This window comes from Apodemus sylvaticus, chromosome 5, assembly GCF_947179515.1.
Source record: "Apodemus sylvaticus chromosome 5, mApoSyl1.1, whole genome shotgun sequence".
Classification (NCBI taxonomy): Eukaryota; Metazoa; Chordata; class Mammalia; order Rodentia; family Muridae; genus Apodemus; species Apodemus sylvaticus.
Window position 1 is genome coordinate 152,800,617 of NC_067476.1, and position 14,560 is coordinate 152,815,176.

The 14,560-nt window shown below is 50.1% G+C and overlaps 1 protein-coding gene across 2 annotated transcripts in view; it reads right to left on the reverse strand.

Moving 5' to 3' along the window:
- Positions 1 to 14,560, reverse strand: part of Ptgis (prostaglandin I2 synthase) — a 51,223-nt gene that overhangs the window by 23,362 nt on the left and 13,301 nt on the right. For both annotated transcript variants that reach the window (XM_052184343.1, XM_052184342.1), the window contains one exon: positions 1,765 to 1,888. In XM_052184343.1, coding sequence (XP_052040303.1) covers positions 1,765 to 1,794 — 30 coding nt within the window. In that variant the 5' untranslated portion in view covers positions 1,795 to 1,888. The remainder of the gene's footprint in view (positions 1 to 1,764; positions 1,889 to 14,560) is intronic.

The following is a 14,560-nucleotide window of genomic DNA, read 5'->3' on the forward strand; positions in this document are numbered from 1 at the left end:
GGACGGATGCGTGACTGCAGGTTAGAATGTTGGGGACGTGGGTAACAAGATGCTGAGTAGACCAAACAACAGCCTGAAGCAAGAACACCAGAGGGTCGAGCACTGGAAGCATTCAAGAACAAGGGGTGACTGAATGGTGCTGAAGACATAGGTGGGTGATGGATGAGTGGGTGAGTAGGGAGGGGTATGGGTGGGTGCGTGGGTAGGTGTATCTATGGGTGGGTGGGTGAATGGGTACATGGGTGGGAAGGTAGGTAAATAGGTGCACAGATAAGTAGATGGATGTGTGGGGATGAGTGGATGGACGGGTAGATGAGTAGACTGATCGATGGTTGGGCGGGTAGTTTGGTGGGTGGATGAGTGGGTGGATGGGTGGGTAATTGGGGTGGGTGGATGGATGGGTGGATGATTGGGTGGGTAAGTGGGGTGGGTGGGTGGATGGGTAGATGAGTAGATAAGTAGTTGGATGGATGGATGGGTAGGTGGGTAGATGATTGGTTGGTTGGGGGTGGGTGGATGGGTGGGTAGAGGGGTGGGTGGGTGGATGGGTGGGTGGGTGGATGGGTGGGTAGAGGGGTGGATTGGGAAGGTGGGTGGACAGATGGATGAACACAGAAGTAGGTGTGCAGAGAGCAGACCACAGTCAGGTGCTGAGTGACTTGGTAGTGAGCGTTGGCTGGGCTGTAGTAGATGGAGATAAATGTGGAGGATGAACCAGGGGAGTCGGTGGGGATGGGATCTAGAGACGGAAGCTGAAGAGGTGCTGGGTGAACGAGTGGAGAATGCTGGGTGGGATTTGATAGGTAGATAGAGGCTGGAGAGAATTAACAAGGACACTGACTGCTCTTCCAGAGGAACTGAGTTCGGCTCCCAGCACACCGCGGTAGCTCACAACCTTCGGCTCCCAGCACACCGCGGTAGCTCACAACCTTCTGTATCTACAGCTCCAGGGGTCTGACACTTTTATCCGGCCTCTGCATAAACACACACATGCACACAGATACACACATGTACATGTGAATAAAAATTAATCTTTTAGCCGGGCGGTGGTGGCGCACGCCTGTAATCCCAGCACTCTGGGAGGCAGAGGTGGGCAGATTTCTGAGTTCGAGGCCAGCCTGGTCTACAGAGTGAGTTCCAGGACAGCCAGGGCTACACAGAGAAACCCTGTCTCAAAAAAGCCCAAATCCAAAAAACCAATAAATAAATAAATAAATAAATAAATAAATAAATAAATAAAAATAATAATCTCCCCCCCCCCCAAGACAGGGTTTCTCTGTACAACCCTGGCTGTCCTGGAACTCACTCTATAGACCAGGCTGGCCTCGAACTCAGAAATCCACCTGCCTCTGCCTCCCAAGTGCTGGGATTAAAGGCATGCGCCACCACCACCTGGCAAAATTAATCTTTAAAAAGATAGTTAAAAAAAAAACTTCTAAAAAAAAAGACTAGCTAGATGATAGAAAGACAGACATGTTGGGTGAATATACAAAAGGACAGATGGATAAATGGGCAAGTGGAAGTGTATTTAATCTTAATTGACAAGCTGATTACACTGAGAAGCACCTTAAGTACTGATGTCCATCTCTGGGTGTGCCTGCAAGGGCACACACACCCTTAGAGCACAGAGCCCCGCTGATGTCTGCACAGTTGGACAGACAGAGGGACAGTCAGCCTCCCCTGGATAGGTGATGGAGTGGGTGTTGGACTGGACGGCCCAGTGATGAGCAGCCTCCCACCCGGGCCCCTCCTAGAGATACTCACGGTAAATATGTCACCGTGCTCCTCCTTCATCCTGGTAAGGAAGCTGGCGGCATCTCTCCCAAACTCCAAGGCATGGCCCAGCCAGGGGATGCTGCCCAGGTCCAGCGGAGGCTCGCCCGGTCGCCTGCAGAAGCCATAGTGCTCAGCATGACGCGATAAAGCAAGGGAGGGAACGGAGAGCAGGAGCTACGGGGAAGTCAGAGGAGGCTGACGCTGGAGGCAGAAGGGAGCCGATGGCTTCTGGGAAAGGAGCTTCCCAAGAGGAGGGGACGGCAAGAGCAAAGGGCCTGGGGTTCGCGTTATGGGCTCAAAGGACAGTGTGGAAGTGGGTGCGTGGGGGCCAACAGATTAAGGACAGGCACGTGTACCGGAGCCAGGTTGTGGGCGAGACCCTATGGTTGTGTAGGCATGAGGACTGTGGCTTTGTCTCTGAGTGAGGTGGGGGTCCTGGAAGTCTGTGAGGAGGATGACTGGTGTGGGGAAGGTATACAGATATGTTAGCCTCTGTATAGAGGATGGACCCAGGGTGAGGGTGGAGGCTGGAGGGTAGGCAGGAGGATCTACTGCATGGATGACTCCCCGTGGGAGGGATTTTGCAGCACCCAGCAGAAGGGCCAGAGTTCTCTGAGCCAGTTGAAGCTTGGGTCATCTCACGATCCCTCTCCTGACCACAGGAAGACAGCTGTGTCGGGGATGGGGTGGCAGACACAGGCTTCATCACGCTCTGCTCCATGGAGCCAAACCTGGGAGGAGAGCCCTCTGAGGCAAGAGCTAGGCCACACCTAGGGCAGGAAAGCAGGCTGCCACAGCTTCCAGCAAAAGTTTGTATTGTCCTAGGGGAGGGGACACTGTAAGGTACACACAGGTCCCTAAGAAAGGCAGGTCCAACCACATCCCATGGTGGGTTTGATCCCTCCTTACTCTGTGTGTGTGTGTGTGTGTGTGTGTGTGTACATGTGCAAGGCCAGGAGAGACTGAAGAGTGTATCAGATTTCCTGGAACTGGAGTTACAGAGAGTTGTGAGCAGCCCAATATGGGTGCTAGGAACCAAACCAGGTCCCCTATAAGAGCAGCAAGCATCCTAACAGGTAAGCCATCTCTCCAGTCCCCAGGGGCAGCCTTTACAACAAGCTTTCTTCTTAATGAGCCAGTCCTTACAGGGAACCGTGGCTTCTCTGTACAGCCACTGGCTGCAGACAGGAACACAGGGGTCTCTGTCCTCCACATGGACTCTGCCCACCCTGACCCCAACCTCTGCAAGCTCAGGACCAGCTAATGGCTTAAACTACTACACAGACTAACAACCACACGGATGCACAGTACCTTGTGCTTGGATTCCATGGGAAGTTACATCTCATCTGCAACCTCCTGCAGGAGGGACTGTGAGCTAAGGAAGCCCCTGGGGGGTCCCTACGCCGCTATGAGGACTCCATCTCATCAGAACCACAGGAATGCAGAAAGCTCCAGACACCTGTCTACTACATAATGAATGAATGCATGAATTAATGACTGAATGAGTGGCTAATGTATGAATGAAAAACTGACAGTAAATGAATGAATGAGTGACCATTGTATGAATAACTGACAGTGAATGAATGAATGAATGAATGAATAAGTGACCAGTGTATGAATGGATAACTGAGAATGACCGAGTGAAGGAATGAATGAATGACTGAGTAAGTGAATGAGCAATCAAGGTATGAATGAATAACTGATTGATTTAGTGAGTGAATGAATTGTTACATCTTTCCTCTCACTGTGGTTCATTCACTCACTCGCCAAACATGACTACAAGGCAGACACTGAGGCCTTGGATAACTGAGACAGAGCAGCGAACTGGACAGACGGCCCCCAAACCCATCAGGAAGTGAATGAAAGAGACACAAGTTGGTCACAGAGAACAAACATTCCCAACTTAGAAATGCATGAGGTGGGCCCGGCCCTGGGAGGCTGAGGAGGAAGGAGCATGAGTCTGAGCTATCCTGGGCTACAGAATAAAACAATCTCAAATGAACAAGGGCTGGGCACATGGCTACAGTGCCTGCCTACCGTTCATGAAGCTGTAGATTTGATCCCCAACCCTGAAGATACATTATACACACACACACACACATATTATCACTAATATATTATATATTATTATATATATAATTACTATATATATTCAAATCAGCCAGACGTGCTGGCCAGGCATAGAATCTCAGTACTTGGGAGGCTGAGGCAGGAGAACCGTGAGTTTGAGAGCAGTTTTGATGAAGACTGTTTCAAACAAAACAAAAGACAACTAATTATTAACTGTACAGAGGATTTGAATGGGATGTTCTCCAAAGATGCCAAAATGACCAGTGGGCATTTCCCTGGTTACCATGGAAACACACTCACAAGGTGCTATTTTTGTACCCATTCAAATGGCTGCAATACTGTTTTGTTTTTAAAGATTTATTTATTTATTATATGCAAATACACTGTAGCTGTCTTCAGACACTTTTTTCTTCTCTCTCCAGCTCATTCACTCCGGCCCCCTCACTCTGGTCCCGTTTGTTTTGCTTTAAGTTAAAGGAAAAATAAAGAGTTTGAAAGGATGTGAAGGGACTGAACCACACAGATGCAGCTGCCTTCGAAACCAGCCTGGCAGTTCCTTAAAAGTTAAACATACCGCAGGATGACACAGTTTGACCCCTAGAAATAGTTCATGCATGTACTGGCTTGTTTTGTGTGTTAACTTGACACAGGCTGGAGTTATCACAGAGAAAGGAGTTTCAGTTGGGGAAGTGCCTCCATGAGATCCAGCTGCAAGGCATTTTCTCAATTAGTGATTGAGAGGGGAGGGCCCCCTGTGGGTGGTGCCATCCCTGGGCTGGTAGTCTTGGGTTCTTTAAGAGAGCAGGCTGAGCAAACCAGAGGAAGCAAGCCAGTAAGGAACATCCCTTCATGGCCTCTGCATCAGCTCCTGCTTCCTGACCTGCTTGAGTTCCAGTCCTGACTTCCTTTAGTGATGAACAGCAGTGTGGAAGTGTAAGCTGAATAAACCCTTTCCTCCCCAACTTGCTTCTTGGTCATGATGTTTTGTGCAGGAATAGAAACATAGACTAAGACAAATTGGTACCAAAAGTGGGGTATTCATGTGACAACCTGACCATGTTTTGGGGAGGACTGTGGAAGGACTTTGGGACTTTGAGCTAGAAGAGCCATTAGGATGTTATGAGCTCTGTGCAAAGTTCTGTAGGAGCTTGAAAGATTAAAGACTTATCAGCGCCATGTTTTGATTGTGAAGATTCTATGGTTTTGGTTAGCTGGAGCTGAAGGATCAGCTGTGATTAACAAGATACCAGAACCACTAAAGCAAAACTTTGTGTTACTGGGACTATTGATGCTGGTTAGCTTGTGCTAAGAAATTAACAGTGATTAAGAAGATACCATCATCACTGAGGTGAAGTCTTCTGGGAAGTGTCTTCTGAGAGTACAGAGGCTGTGTTCCAGAGATAACCATGGTTGTACTTTGTGCTGTGGCTGGACTTGGTACTGTGTAAGAGTTACCCAGGTGGTACTGGTTTTGAAGGCATGTAGGGGTCATGAAGAGCAGCTGAGGATTGGCACTGTGAGAGGCCATGGAAGGCCATTGGTGAAGGTGCAACCTCAGTTGCGATTGATGGCCCATGACTGAAGGGGTCATGCATAGGAGTTGAGGCTTGGCATCGTAAAAAGAGCCTATGAGAGGCTATTGGTGAAGCCTAGTTACAGTGGAAGAAGAAGTGTTTTGGAGTTGCCAGTGACATGCAATGACCACCAAGAACAGCAGCAGCAGTGGAGTACAGACAGCTGGACCCTAGAAGACCAGGTGTGTGCTACAACAGGCAGAGCTGGAGAGGTGTCCTAAGCCCTTGGAGGAGCCTGGAAGTTCGAAAGTTGGGTCCCAGACATTGAACCATTGAAGTTTGAGTTTTGCTTTTGATTGTGACTGTGCCCTGATATTTTTCCCTCTTGAAGGAAGAAAGTATTTTAGTGGAACCCACAGTTAAGAGACTTTGAATTTTTTGCTGGGCAGTGGTGGCGCACGCCTGTAATACCAGCTCTCTGGGATGCAGAGGCAGGCAGATTTCTGAGTTCAAGGCCAGCCTGGTCTACAGAGTGAGTTCCAGGACAGCCAGGGCTACACAGAGAAACCCTGTCTCAAGAAAAAAAGAAAAGAAAAAACAAAAACAAAAACAAATCCAAATTCCAAAAAAAAAAAAAAAAATACCAAGAGACTTTGAATTTCCAAAAGACTTTGAATTTTAAAAGATACTGTATATTTTAAAAGGATTGAACTTTTAATATGTAAAGACAGTAGGACTTTTAAAGTTATTTAGGTCTTGGGGATGAATAAGAAAGTAAGGGTTGAGGCTTAATAGTGATGTGTTTGTGTGTCAAGTTGACAAGGGGTCAATTGTACTAGCTGGTTTTGTGTGTCAACTTGACACAGGTTGGAGTTATCACAGAGAAAGGAGCTTCAGTTGGGGAAGTGCCTCCATGAGATCCAGCTGTGGGGCATTTTCTCAATTAGTGATCAAGAGGGGAGGGCCCCTTGTGGGTGGTGCCATCCCTGGGCTGGTAGTCTTTGGTTCTATAAGAGAGCAAGCTGAGCAAGCCAGGGGAAGCAAGCCAGTAAGAAACATCCCTCCATAGCCTCTGCATCAACTCCTGCTTTATAAACTGCTTGAGTTCCAGTCCTGACTTCCTTTACTGATGAACTGCACTGTGGAAGTGTAAGCTGAATAAACCCGTTCCACCCCAACTTGCTTCTTGGACATGATGTTTGTGCAGGAATAGAAACCCTGACTAAGACAATGCATAAGCAGACACAAGCTTCATGGAACAGAAACAACCTGCTTCCACTGACTGATGGTGAGACAAACTAACTGTGGTATATCTATGCCTTGAAAAAAAGAAGTGGGGTTGGACCTTAAGACACGGTGCTAAGGAGAAGCCAGACCAGAGAGCCTGGAGATACACAGTGCTAGGCTTAGTTTAGTGGTTGCTTAGGTAACAAGGACAGAGAGTAGTTACCAACAGGGTTTCTGCTCAGGAGAAAATGTTCTGGAATTAGGGGTAATGGCTACTCAACCTCGAGACTGGACGAAAACCCTTGGGTTAAAGCTTTAAATGGTGAAGTTTAAGGTATGTGGAGTGCGACCCACGAAAGATGAAGAACAGAACAGGGAGGGAGTAGAACAGAGCAGACCGGATGAAGGGGACGTCCGGGGGCGGGGCCTGAAGGGAGGGAGGGAGAGGAAGCTACAGGCAGAGGGAGCCACAAGGGCAAATGCCCTGGGTTGCTGATGGGGTCTCCAAGAATACTGCAACTGGTGTGGCCCAAGCAGAGAATGCATAGATGACACTTCAGTGAGGATGACAGAGATGACCTTGAAGACCTTGAGGGCCTGAAGGTCAAGGAGGGTCTGGCTTCCCTGACAAATACAGTGAGGATCCCGTAGAAGGGTTGAAGCAGGAGTATCCCAGTGCTGGGGCTGTTTTTTGTTTGTTTGTGTGTTTGTTTGTTTACATAGGACAACAATACAGAGAAGCAAGATGTCCGGGTTCAGGAGAGCACAGTAACGGTCCAGGGGAAAGGCTGGACCCTTCTTCCAGAGTGAGGGGCTTTGGTTATATCCAGCAATTCAGGGGAGCTGAGGCTCCCCCTCCCTAGCCCCCCTGCTCCTCCATCTGGCTGGCCCTAGCCTCACTAGAGTGTGCCAGGGGTGTATGGGACAAGATGGCCAAGCTGAGGAAGACTGAAGGACACGATGATGATTCAGGGGGCACAGGAAGTGCCTCACCCTCCAGCACCCCCCATACTCCCTGACCTTGCTCCTGGGGGCAAGCCTAGTCTCCCCAGGCCCAGAGAGGACCTCCAAAGCCAGCATACCTCAGTGCTGGTGGCTTCTGAGAACTGCCAGAAACTTCTTCCTTCCCTTTGAAGCCCTGGACTAGAGGGCTCTTCTGGCTTGCAAAGGAACAGCCCAGTAGCCAGTGTGCATTTGCCCCTACCAGCCCAGCATCTAGACCCAGAACAACGGGTTGTGCAAGGGAGGCTGGAAGGCCAGGGGTCACCACCCAAACTTGGACGCCACACTTCAAATCCCAGCTGTACATCTTGCTAGCTTGTGACTTAACTGGTCTCTGCTTCAGTGTGTCGATCTGTGAAATGGGAAGTCTGTCAGTCTAAGGAGGGGGAAAGGGATACCTAGGAGAGCACCACCTGGGAGCAGGACCCAGAAGTCTCCCAAGTGCCACCTACTGAGCCACGACTGCACTTGAGTTACCTACCACCCATAACATCTGTCATTGTTGCCTTGCTGGGCGGTGGCAGCCTTGCTGGGTGGTGGCAGCCCTGCTGGGTGGTGGCAGCCTTGCTGGGTGGCGGCAGCCTTGCTGGGTGGTGGCAGCTGGTGTTCACAGGCCGGAGCTCGGTGGCTCCTCCTCTCGAGGAACAGCTCTTCCCACAAGGTCCATTTCACAGAGGAGAAAACTGAGGCATGGAGAGACTGAAGTCCTTGCCTGGATGTTCCCTGAGGAAGTGCTGGATTTCCATCCAGAGCCCATATGATCACCCCCTACTGAGCACGTGTAACCCCATACACACACACTTTACAGATGCGGAAACAGTCACAGAGAGATGACAGCAACCTGCCAATGTGCAGGATCTGTCTCTGGGCTTGACCCTACAGCGGTGATGGGACAGTGAATCAGGTGTTATTTCTGGCCGTGCCCCTCTTCCCACAAAGAAACCCAAGAAGGTGCAGACAAAGGCAGGAAGCTGCAACCCAGGCACCGGGGCCCTTCCAGGGCTGGCGGCTGGCAGTTCCCCTGCACAGGACCCCAAGCCAATCTGGGCGGGCGCAGGCCACATTCCAGGATGACTCAGCCTGCGGACAGCAGGGGCTAAGGAGGATCTATTTCAGAGCCTGCGGTCTCCCAAGGCTAATTGACACTTTCACTCTTTTGAGGCCCGGCCAGACCAGGAGTTGGGGGAGGAAGGCGGCGAGGTTTGGCCTTTCATCCTGTTTTCCACAGACCAAGAAGTCCCTCTGCTCGCTCTCCTAGTGTGTCCCACCAGGTAGGGGCCTCTAGACTCTGAGGTGTTCTCACTCACAGACCCCAGGACCAGCTCTGCCACAGCCTTTGTGAACCAGGGGAGGGGGTCGGTAGGGGCTGTCAGGCCCTCTGAGGCAACCCTGGCCTTGACAGTGTTGTCCTCATTGAGTGGATCTATTCCAAGAGAGCAGGGGACCTGGGTGTTCACTCAAATGGAAAACTGCGCCTGAAACGTAGTAGGTGCTTAAAGAACACACATGACATGAATACACTGTGCGCACAGTCAGACTCAGTGAAAAAGACTGCCTCCCAGAGTCGCTGAGAGGGTGAGGAGCGAAGGCCCTAGCAGTCCGGAGTTCTGGAATGACCAACTCAGAGGCTGGCTTGATCTTGATCGGCTGTGCAACATTGGTAGGCTGCCCAACCTGTCTGTGCAAACTTCATTTCAGAGCACAGCCAGAAAGGGCCCTGGGAGAACTTGCTGGGAAATGGAATAGGGTTCAGTTCTCTCCTCCCCTGGTCAGGGAGCTCAATCTCTCGTTTTAACTTCCTTAACCCAGTCTTCCTCTAGCGTGCACCCACAGGCCTCTGGGGACTCCTATCCACCACTAACTCAGGCTCTTCTTAAGCTATTCCACGCTGTTCCCCAGCCCGCCCACCCGCCCCGCCCCGCCCCACCCTGCTCCCTTCACTGCCTATTTAAAAAAAGCATATGGAGCCTGAATAGTCCAGGCTCAGTGCGAAGACCGTTTGCCAAGCATGTGTGGAGAAGTCCTAGGTTCACCCTCAGAATGAATAAACTGGCTGTGGTTGTAAACCCCTGGGACCCTGGCACACAGAAGGTGAGGCAGGTCATACTCAAGGCTAGTCTGGGATACTTGAGACTTTTTATTATCATCAACATCCACAAAACAAACAAACAAAAAACCCCCGGACATATCTGCTTTTTGAGCTCCAGACTCAGTAAAAGACTGTCTCAAAAAATAAGCAATCGAGGACGATACCCTGTATCTACCTCTGGCCTCCACCACGCCAGAGGAGCACAGCACACACACACAAACGTGTGTGCACACAGAACGGGCCAGTGGGCAAAGATGCTTACCACCAAGCCTGGCAACCTAATTTCGATGCCCAGAACCCCAGAGGCGGAAGGCAAGAACGAACTCGGTCGAGTTGCCCTCTGACCACCGCATGTGTGCCGCAGCGCACACACCCACACAGGCACAGGTGCACACACACAAACATAAATAAATAAATGCAAACGAATCCTTCGAGAAAAGCAGCCGTATTGGCGCATAGCCATCCGGCTGCACGTTCTTAGTTTGGATTTTGCTTTTGAAGTAGGGAGTCAAACTACTTATTGACCTGAGCAAACACTGCAGAGGAACCTGACGTGGACAGACCAGCTGAGCGCTGGAGTGGCAACTGGAGGGGGAAAGGGCTGTGGGGAGGTTTAGAGAGGGACAGACCACCAAGTATGGTGTGTTTTCTCATTTTCACGAAAAACTAGAAAACTGGATTCATATATATGAAGCCCTCCACCCACCCCGTTCCACTCCCATCCACGTCTCCTCCCTTGGTACATGAAAGAGCTAACACTGATATAGGACCATTCGGAGACCTCTGTCTCATGCTTGTTAAAACAACAGATACCCATTTCTGTCTAGAAATCCTGCCTCCTGCCTAGCCAAGGCCACGCCCCCTGACCGGGCCACGCCCCTGACCAGGCCACGCCTCTTGACCAGCCCTGGCCACGCCTTCCTCAGCGACGCCAAGGATACCCCCTAAACCCTCAGTCACAGATTCAGCCCATGAAACTTCTCTCAATGCTCCCTGCAAGAGCCAAAGAAAAGACACACTCAGCTAAGGGGTTAGAGGCTGAGCACACACTTCTGCAGGCTACCTCAGAGTACTAGTGGGGAAACTGAGGCCCCGGGAAATAAAAAAGAATGTTGCTGGTAACCACTTGCAAGTGACTAGACCGAGTGGGCCCACACTGGAGATTCCTGACTCCACCTAACTTCACGATGTCCCCAGAGAAAAGTCACAGACGTTCAACCAGGCTTTAAAATTCTTGTCAGCATTACAGAAATCTGAGTCTGGTTGGGGCTGTGCATGTTAGTAAGAATTGTTTCTCTACTTGGATAGGATCAGGGAATTGAGACTCTGTTTTTGATATGTTCTGGAACGTTTAGGGGTAAAAACAACATAACATCTGCAATATTTTAAACAGAATATGGGGGGAAAGGGGTTCTTAGGTTTCACCATAGGCAACTTTGAATCCTCTGTCTCCACTAAGTTTATAGTGTTTAACTCAATGTGGCGATCAGGAGACCCTCGTGGAGCAGTAGAGAACCCCAGGGCCCTTCTGCTGCATTTCCTACGACCGACTTTTGCTTATTTATACTTGAAAGGACATCCCAAAGTGAGTGAGGACTTAAGAGTCACAGGAACAAGGGGGTTTGCGTTGTCTTTGTCTTCCTTACGATCGCAGACTCTCAGATTGAGGGCAGTGTTACAGGACGAGCACGTGCTGTTAAATGGCTGTAATGGTGACCTGCTTCCTTAATGCTGTGCGGTGAGCCTCTTTTGGTTTTAAGTTTGTTTTTTTGGGTTTTTTTTGTTGTTGTTGTTGTTGTTTTTTATTTAAACAAAGTTCTTATTTTAAAAAAATTAAATTTTTTTTGTAAATGCCTGAGGGCAGATGCACCGCCATCCCATTGGTGAGTCCTAGTTTTTGCTAGGACAAGCCGAACCTGGGGAACTGAAGGACAGATATGAAATATGCTTTCTGTGTAGCCCTTCAAGCCCCTGCTGTCTGATGGGGGGCGGTGTTGAAGTCACCCCCAGGTTTGGTCAGGAGAAAGGAATGGGGCAGGGAGGAAATACAGCCTTACGTATTTCCACCCGAACGTTGGGTCCCGCCTACGCACGTCTTCCAACGCTCGCCTATCTTTTCCTTCCTTGGAACTGTTTGGTTCAGAGCTGTGGCTCATATCGTCTGGGATTTTTGAGTGCTCAGATCAGTGAAGCAACACGCGGCAAAGGAAAGAACTGGTCACTCCGGGCAAACGAAGATGCCTGGAGTCCAGAGTTTTAACCAGGGCTGAAACTCGAGCAAGTTACACGGCCTCCCTGAGCCTCCACCCTCCGCACCAGTGAAGAGCTGCAGTCGCTCTTCTAGAGAAGCCAGGTTGCATCCCCCACACGCACACCAAATGGCTCACGGCCATCTGTAACTCCAGTCCCAGGGGATCCGATGTCGTCTTCCAGGCCCTCTACACATATGGATTACAGACATACATTTAGGTAAAAACCTCATACACACCATTTTTTTAAAAAAATCTAAATTGGAGGAACCAGAGTGCCCGTAGGCCTGTAGGCCTTTCCTTCTGTCACCCCACGGTGGCTGAGGTCTCCCATACCCATGTCTCCCCAAGCCTTCTCATCGGCCTTCCTGGGTGCCCATTTGTTTGGATTTCTATAAAGTTGGCTAGAGCACAGGCGGTGGTGGCGGAGGTGCATGCCTTTAATCCCAGCACTGGGGAGCCAGAGGCAGGTGGCTCTCTGTAAGTTCGAGGCCAGCCTTGTCTACAGGACAGCGAAAGCTACGCAAATAAACCTTGTCTTGAGAAGGAAGAAAAAAAGGAGATTAGCCCACCAAGGGCCAATATTTCATAAATCCCCCTGCCATGTACAACTTTTATGAAAATCTTTTCATCTCCCACCGGTGAGGCTGCATTACTCCCAGGACTTGATGTCACACAGATGACCCCATCTGACCCACAGTTGACCCCATCCGACCCACAGCTGACACCCACAGCTGACCCCATCACATGAGTCCTTCATGTCCTTTGCACAGAGTCTTTGAAAGCTACACAACTGTAAAAGACTGAGAGGCTGGACCCCAGCCATTGGAGAAAAGACATAGTCACGATTTCATTAGAACAACCACCAAGGTGCCTTCCAGCCCTGGCACACTTGCCAGCCCGGTCTGGGTCCTGGTGCACACTTTTTACACAAACCACACTTGACTTAGCCAAAAGGCCGAGAAGCGATACACAAACCAATACCCTTGCCTAATCACTTTCATGTTGTTGGTGTGTTTGTACAACATCAAGATTATTCTCTTCCGACAGCTTTGAGGTTTATCCCACATTTCAAAGCCTCCTGGGAGAGCGGAGCCTTTCCCTTAGTGGAGACGTATCCCGGGACCTATTGGCCTGGCCCACAGGGTCTTAGGCAGATGAGACTCTTTCCAATCAGTAACAATCCCAGAATGGAAATTTTCTCAGCAATTCAGTGAAGGGCCCAGGAAAATATTACAGTGAGTAGATTCTGTATTTAGACACAGAAACCTCCTCAGAATGGGGCTGTGAACTTTAAGGTTTGGAAGGTAAAATAGTCAGGCCAAGGAAAGAGGAAAGGGAAATAGATTTTCTCAGATGGTTCCTCCATTCTATTCAAAATGCCCCTCCCTGCCCCACCAAAGGAGAGACCTCCAAAATCTAACTTCCAATCACCCTTCTCTGGGTATGGGATTCTTCCTCTGTCCCTTTCCAACCCGTTCCCTCAGAAAACCTGGGAGACTTTGGATCAGGTTTGGCAGAAGGAAGAAGAGGCGTGGTTAGGCCCAATACTGTCTTAGACCGCCTGCTCCCAGGCAACTGCTTCTGTGACTGAGAAAAGCCATCACCGTAGAAGCTACTACTGTTTTAAATCAGGATTAACTGTTTTAACAAGCTGGTTTCTCGGGCTTAAATTCCTGCCAGTACTGGTTATAGAAAAAGCTCTTGTTGCTCTTTCAAAGGATCCAGGTTCAGTTCCTAGTGGCCACTCACAACCACCTGTAACTCTAATTTCAGGTGATCTGATGCTTTCTTCTGCCGTCTAAGGCTTCAGGCACACACATGGTATACAGCTATGCATGCAGAGGGGGGGAAAGTCCCTGCCAATCCGAAGATGGTCACAGAGCAGTCTCAGGCCATATCCTGCTCAGGTGACACTAAGGTCATCCTTCCAGAGAAATAGCGCCCCCTACAGGCACTGGGTGCACCTCCCGGTTCTCTCCATTTCCTTCAGTGGACCCCCTGCCCAGCAACAGACTGTATAGGAACCCCGGGGGAATTCAAAACAATGTCCAGGTGGCATTATTTGACTCTCACTTAGAATCTGTGGTAAGATACAGGGACTCTCTGTCTTGGGTTGGAACCAAGGAATTCCATCTGGTTTCTTCAGTTTGCTAGTCTAGACCTAAGCCTGACAGTCCACCGTGAGCCTGACGGTCCACACAGCCTGACAGTCCACCCTGAGCCTGACAGTCCACACAACCTGACAGTCCACACAGCCTGACGGTTCACACAGCCTGACAGTCCACACAGCCTGACGGTTCACACAGCTTGACAGTCCACCCTGAGCCTGACAGTCCACATAGCCTGACGGTCCACACAGCCTGACGGTCCACACAGCCTGACGGTCCACACAGCCTGACAGTCTACCCTGAGCCTGACAGTCCACACAGCCTGACAGTCCACACAGCCTGACAGTCCATACAGCCTGACAGTCCACACAGCCTGACAGTCCACACAACCTGACAGTCCACCCTGAGCCTGACAGTTCACACAGCCTGACAGTCCACACAGCCTGATGGTTCACACAGCCTGACAGTCCACACAGCCTGACAGTCCACCCTGAGCCTGACGGTTCACACAGCCTGACAGTC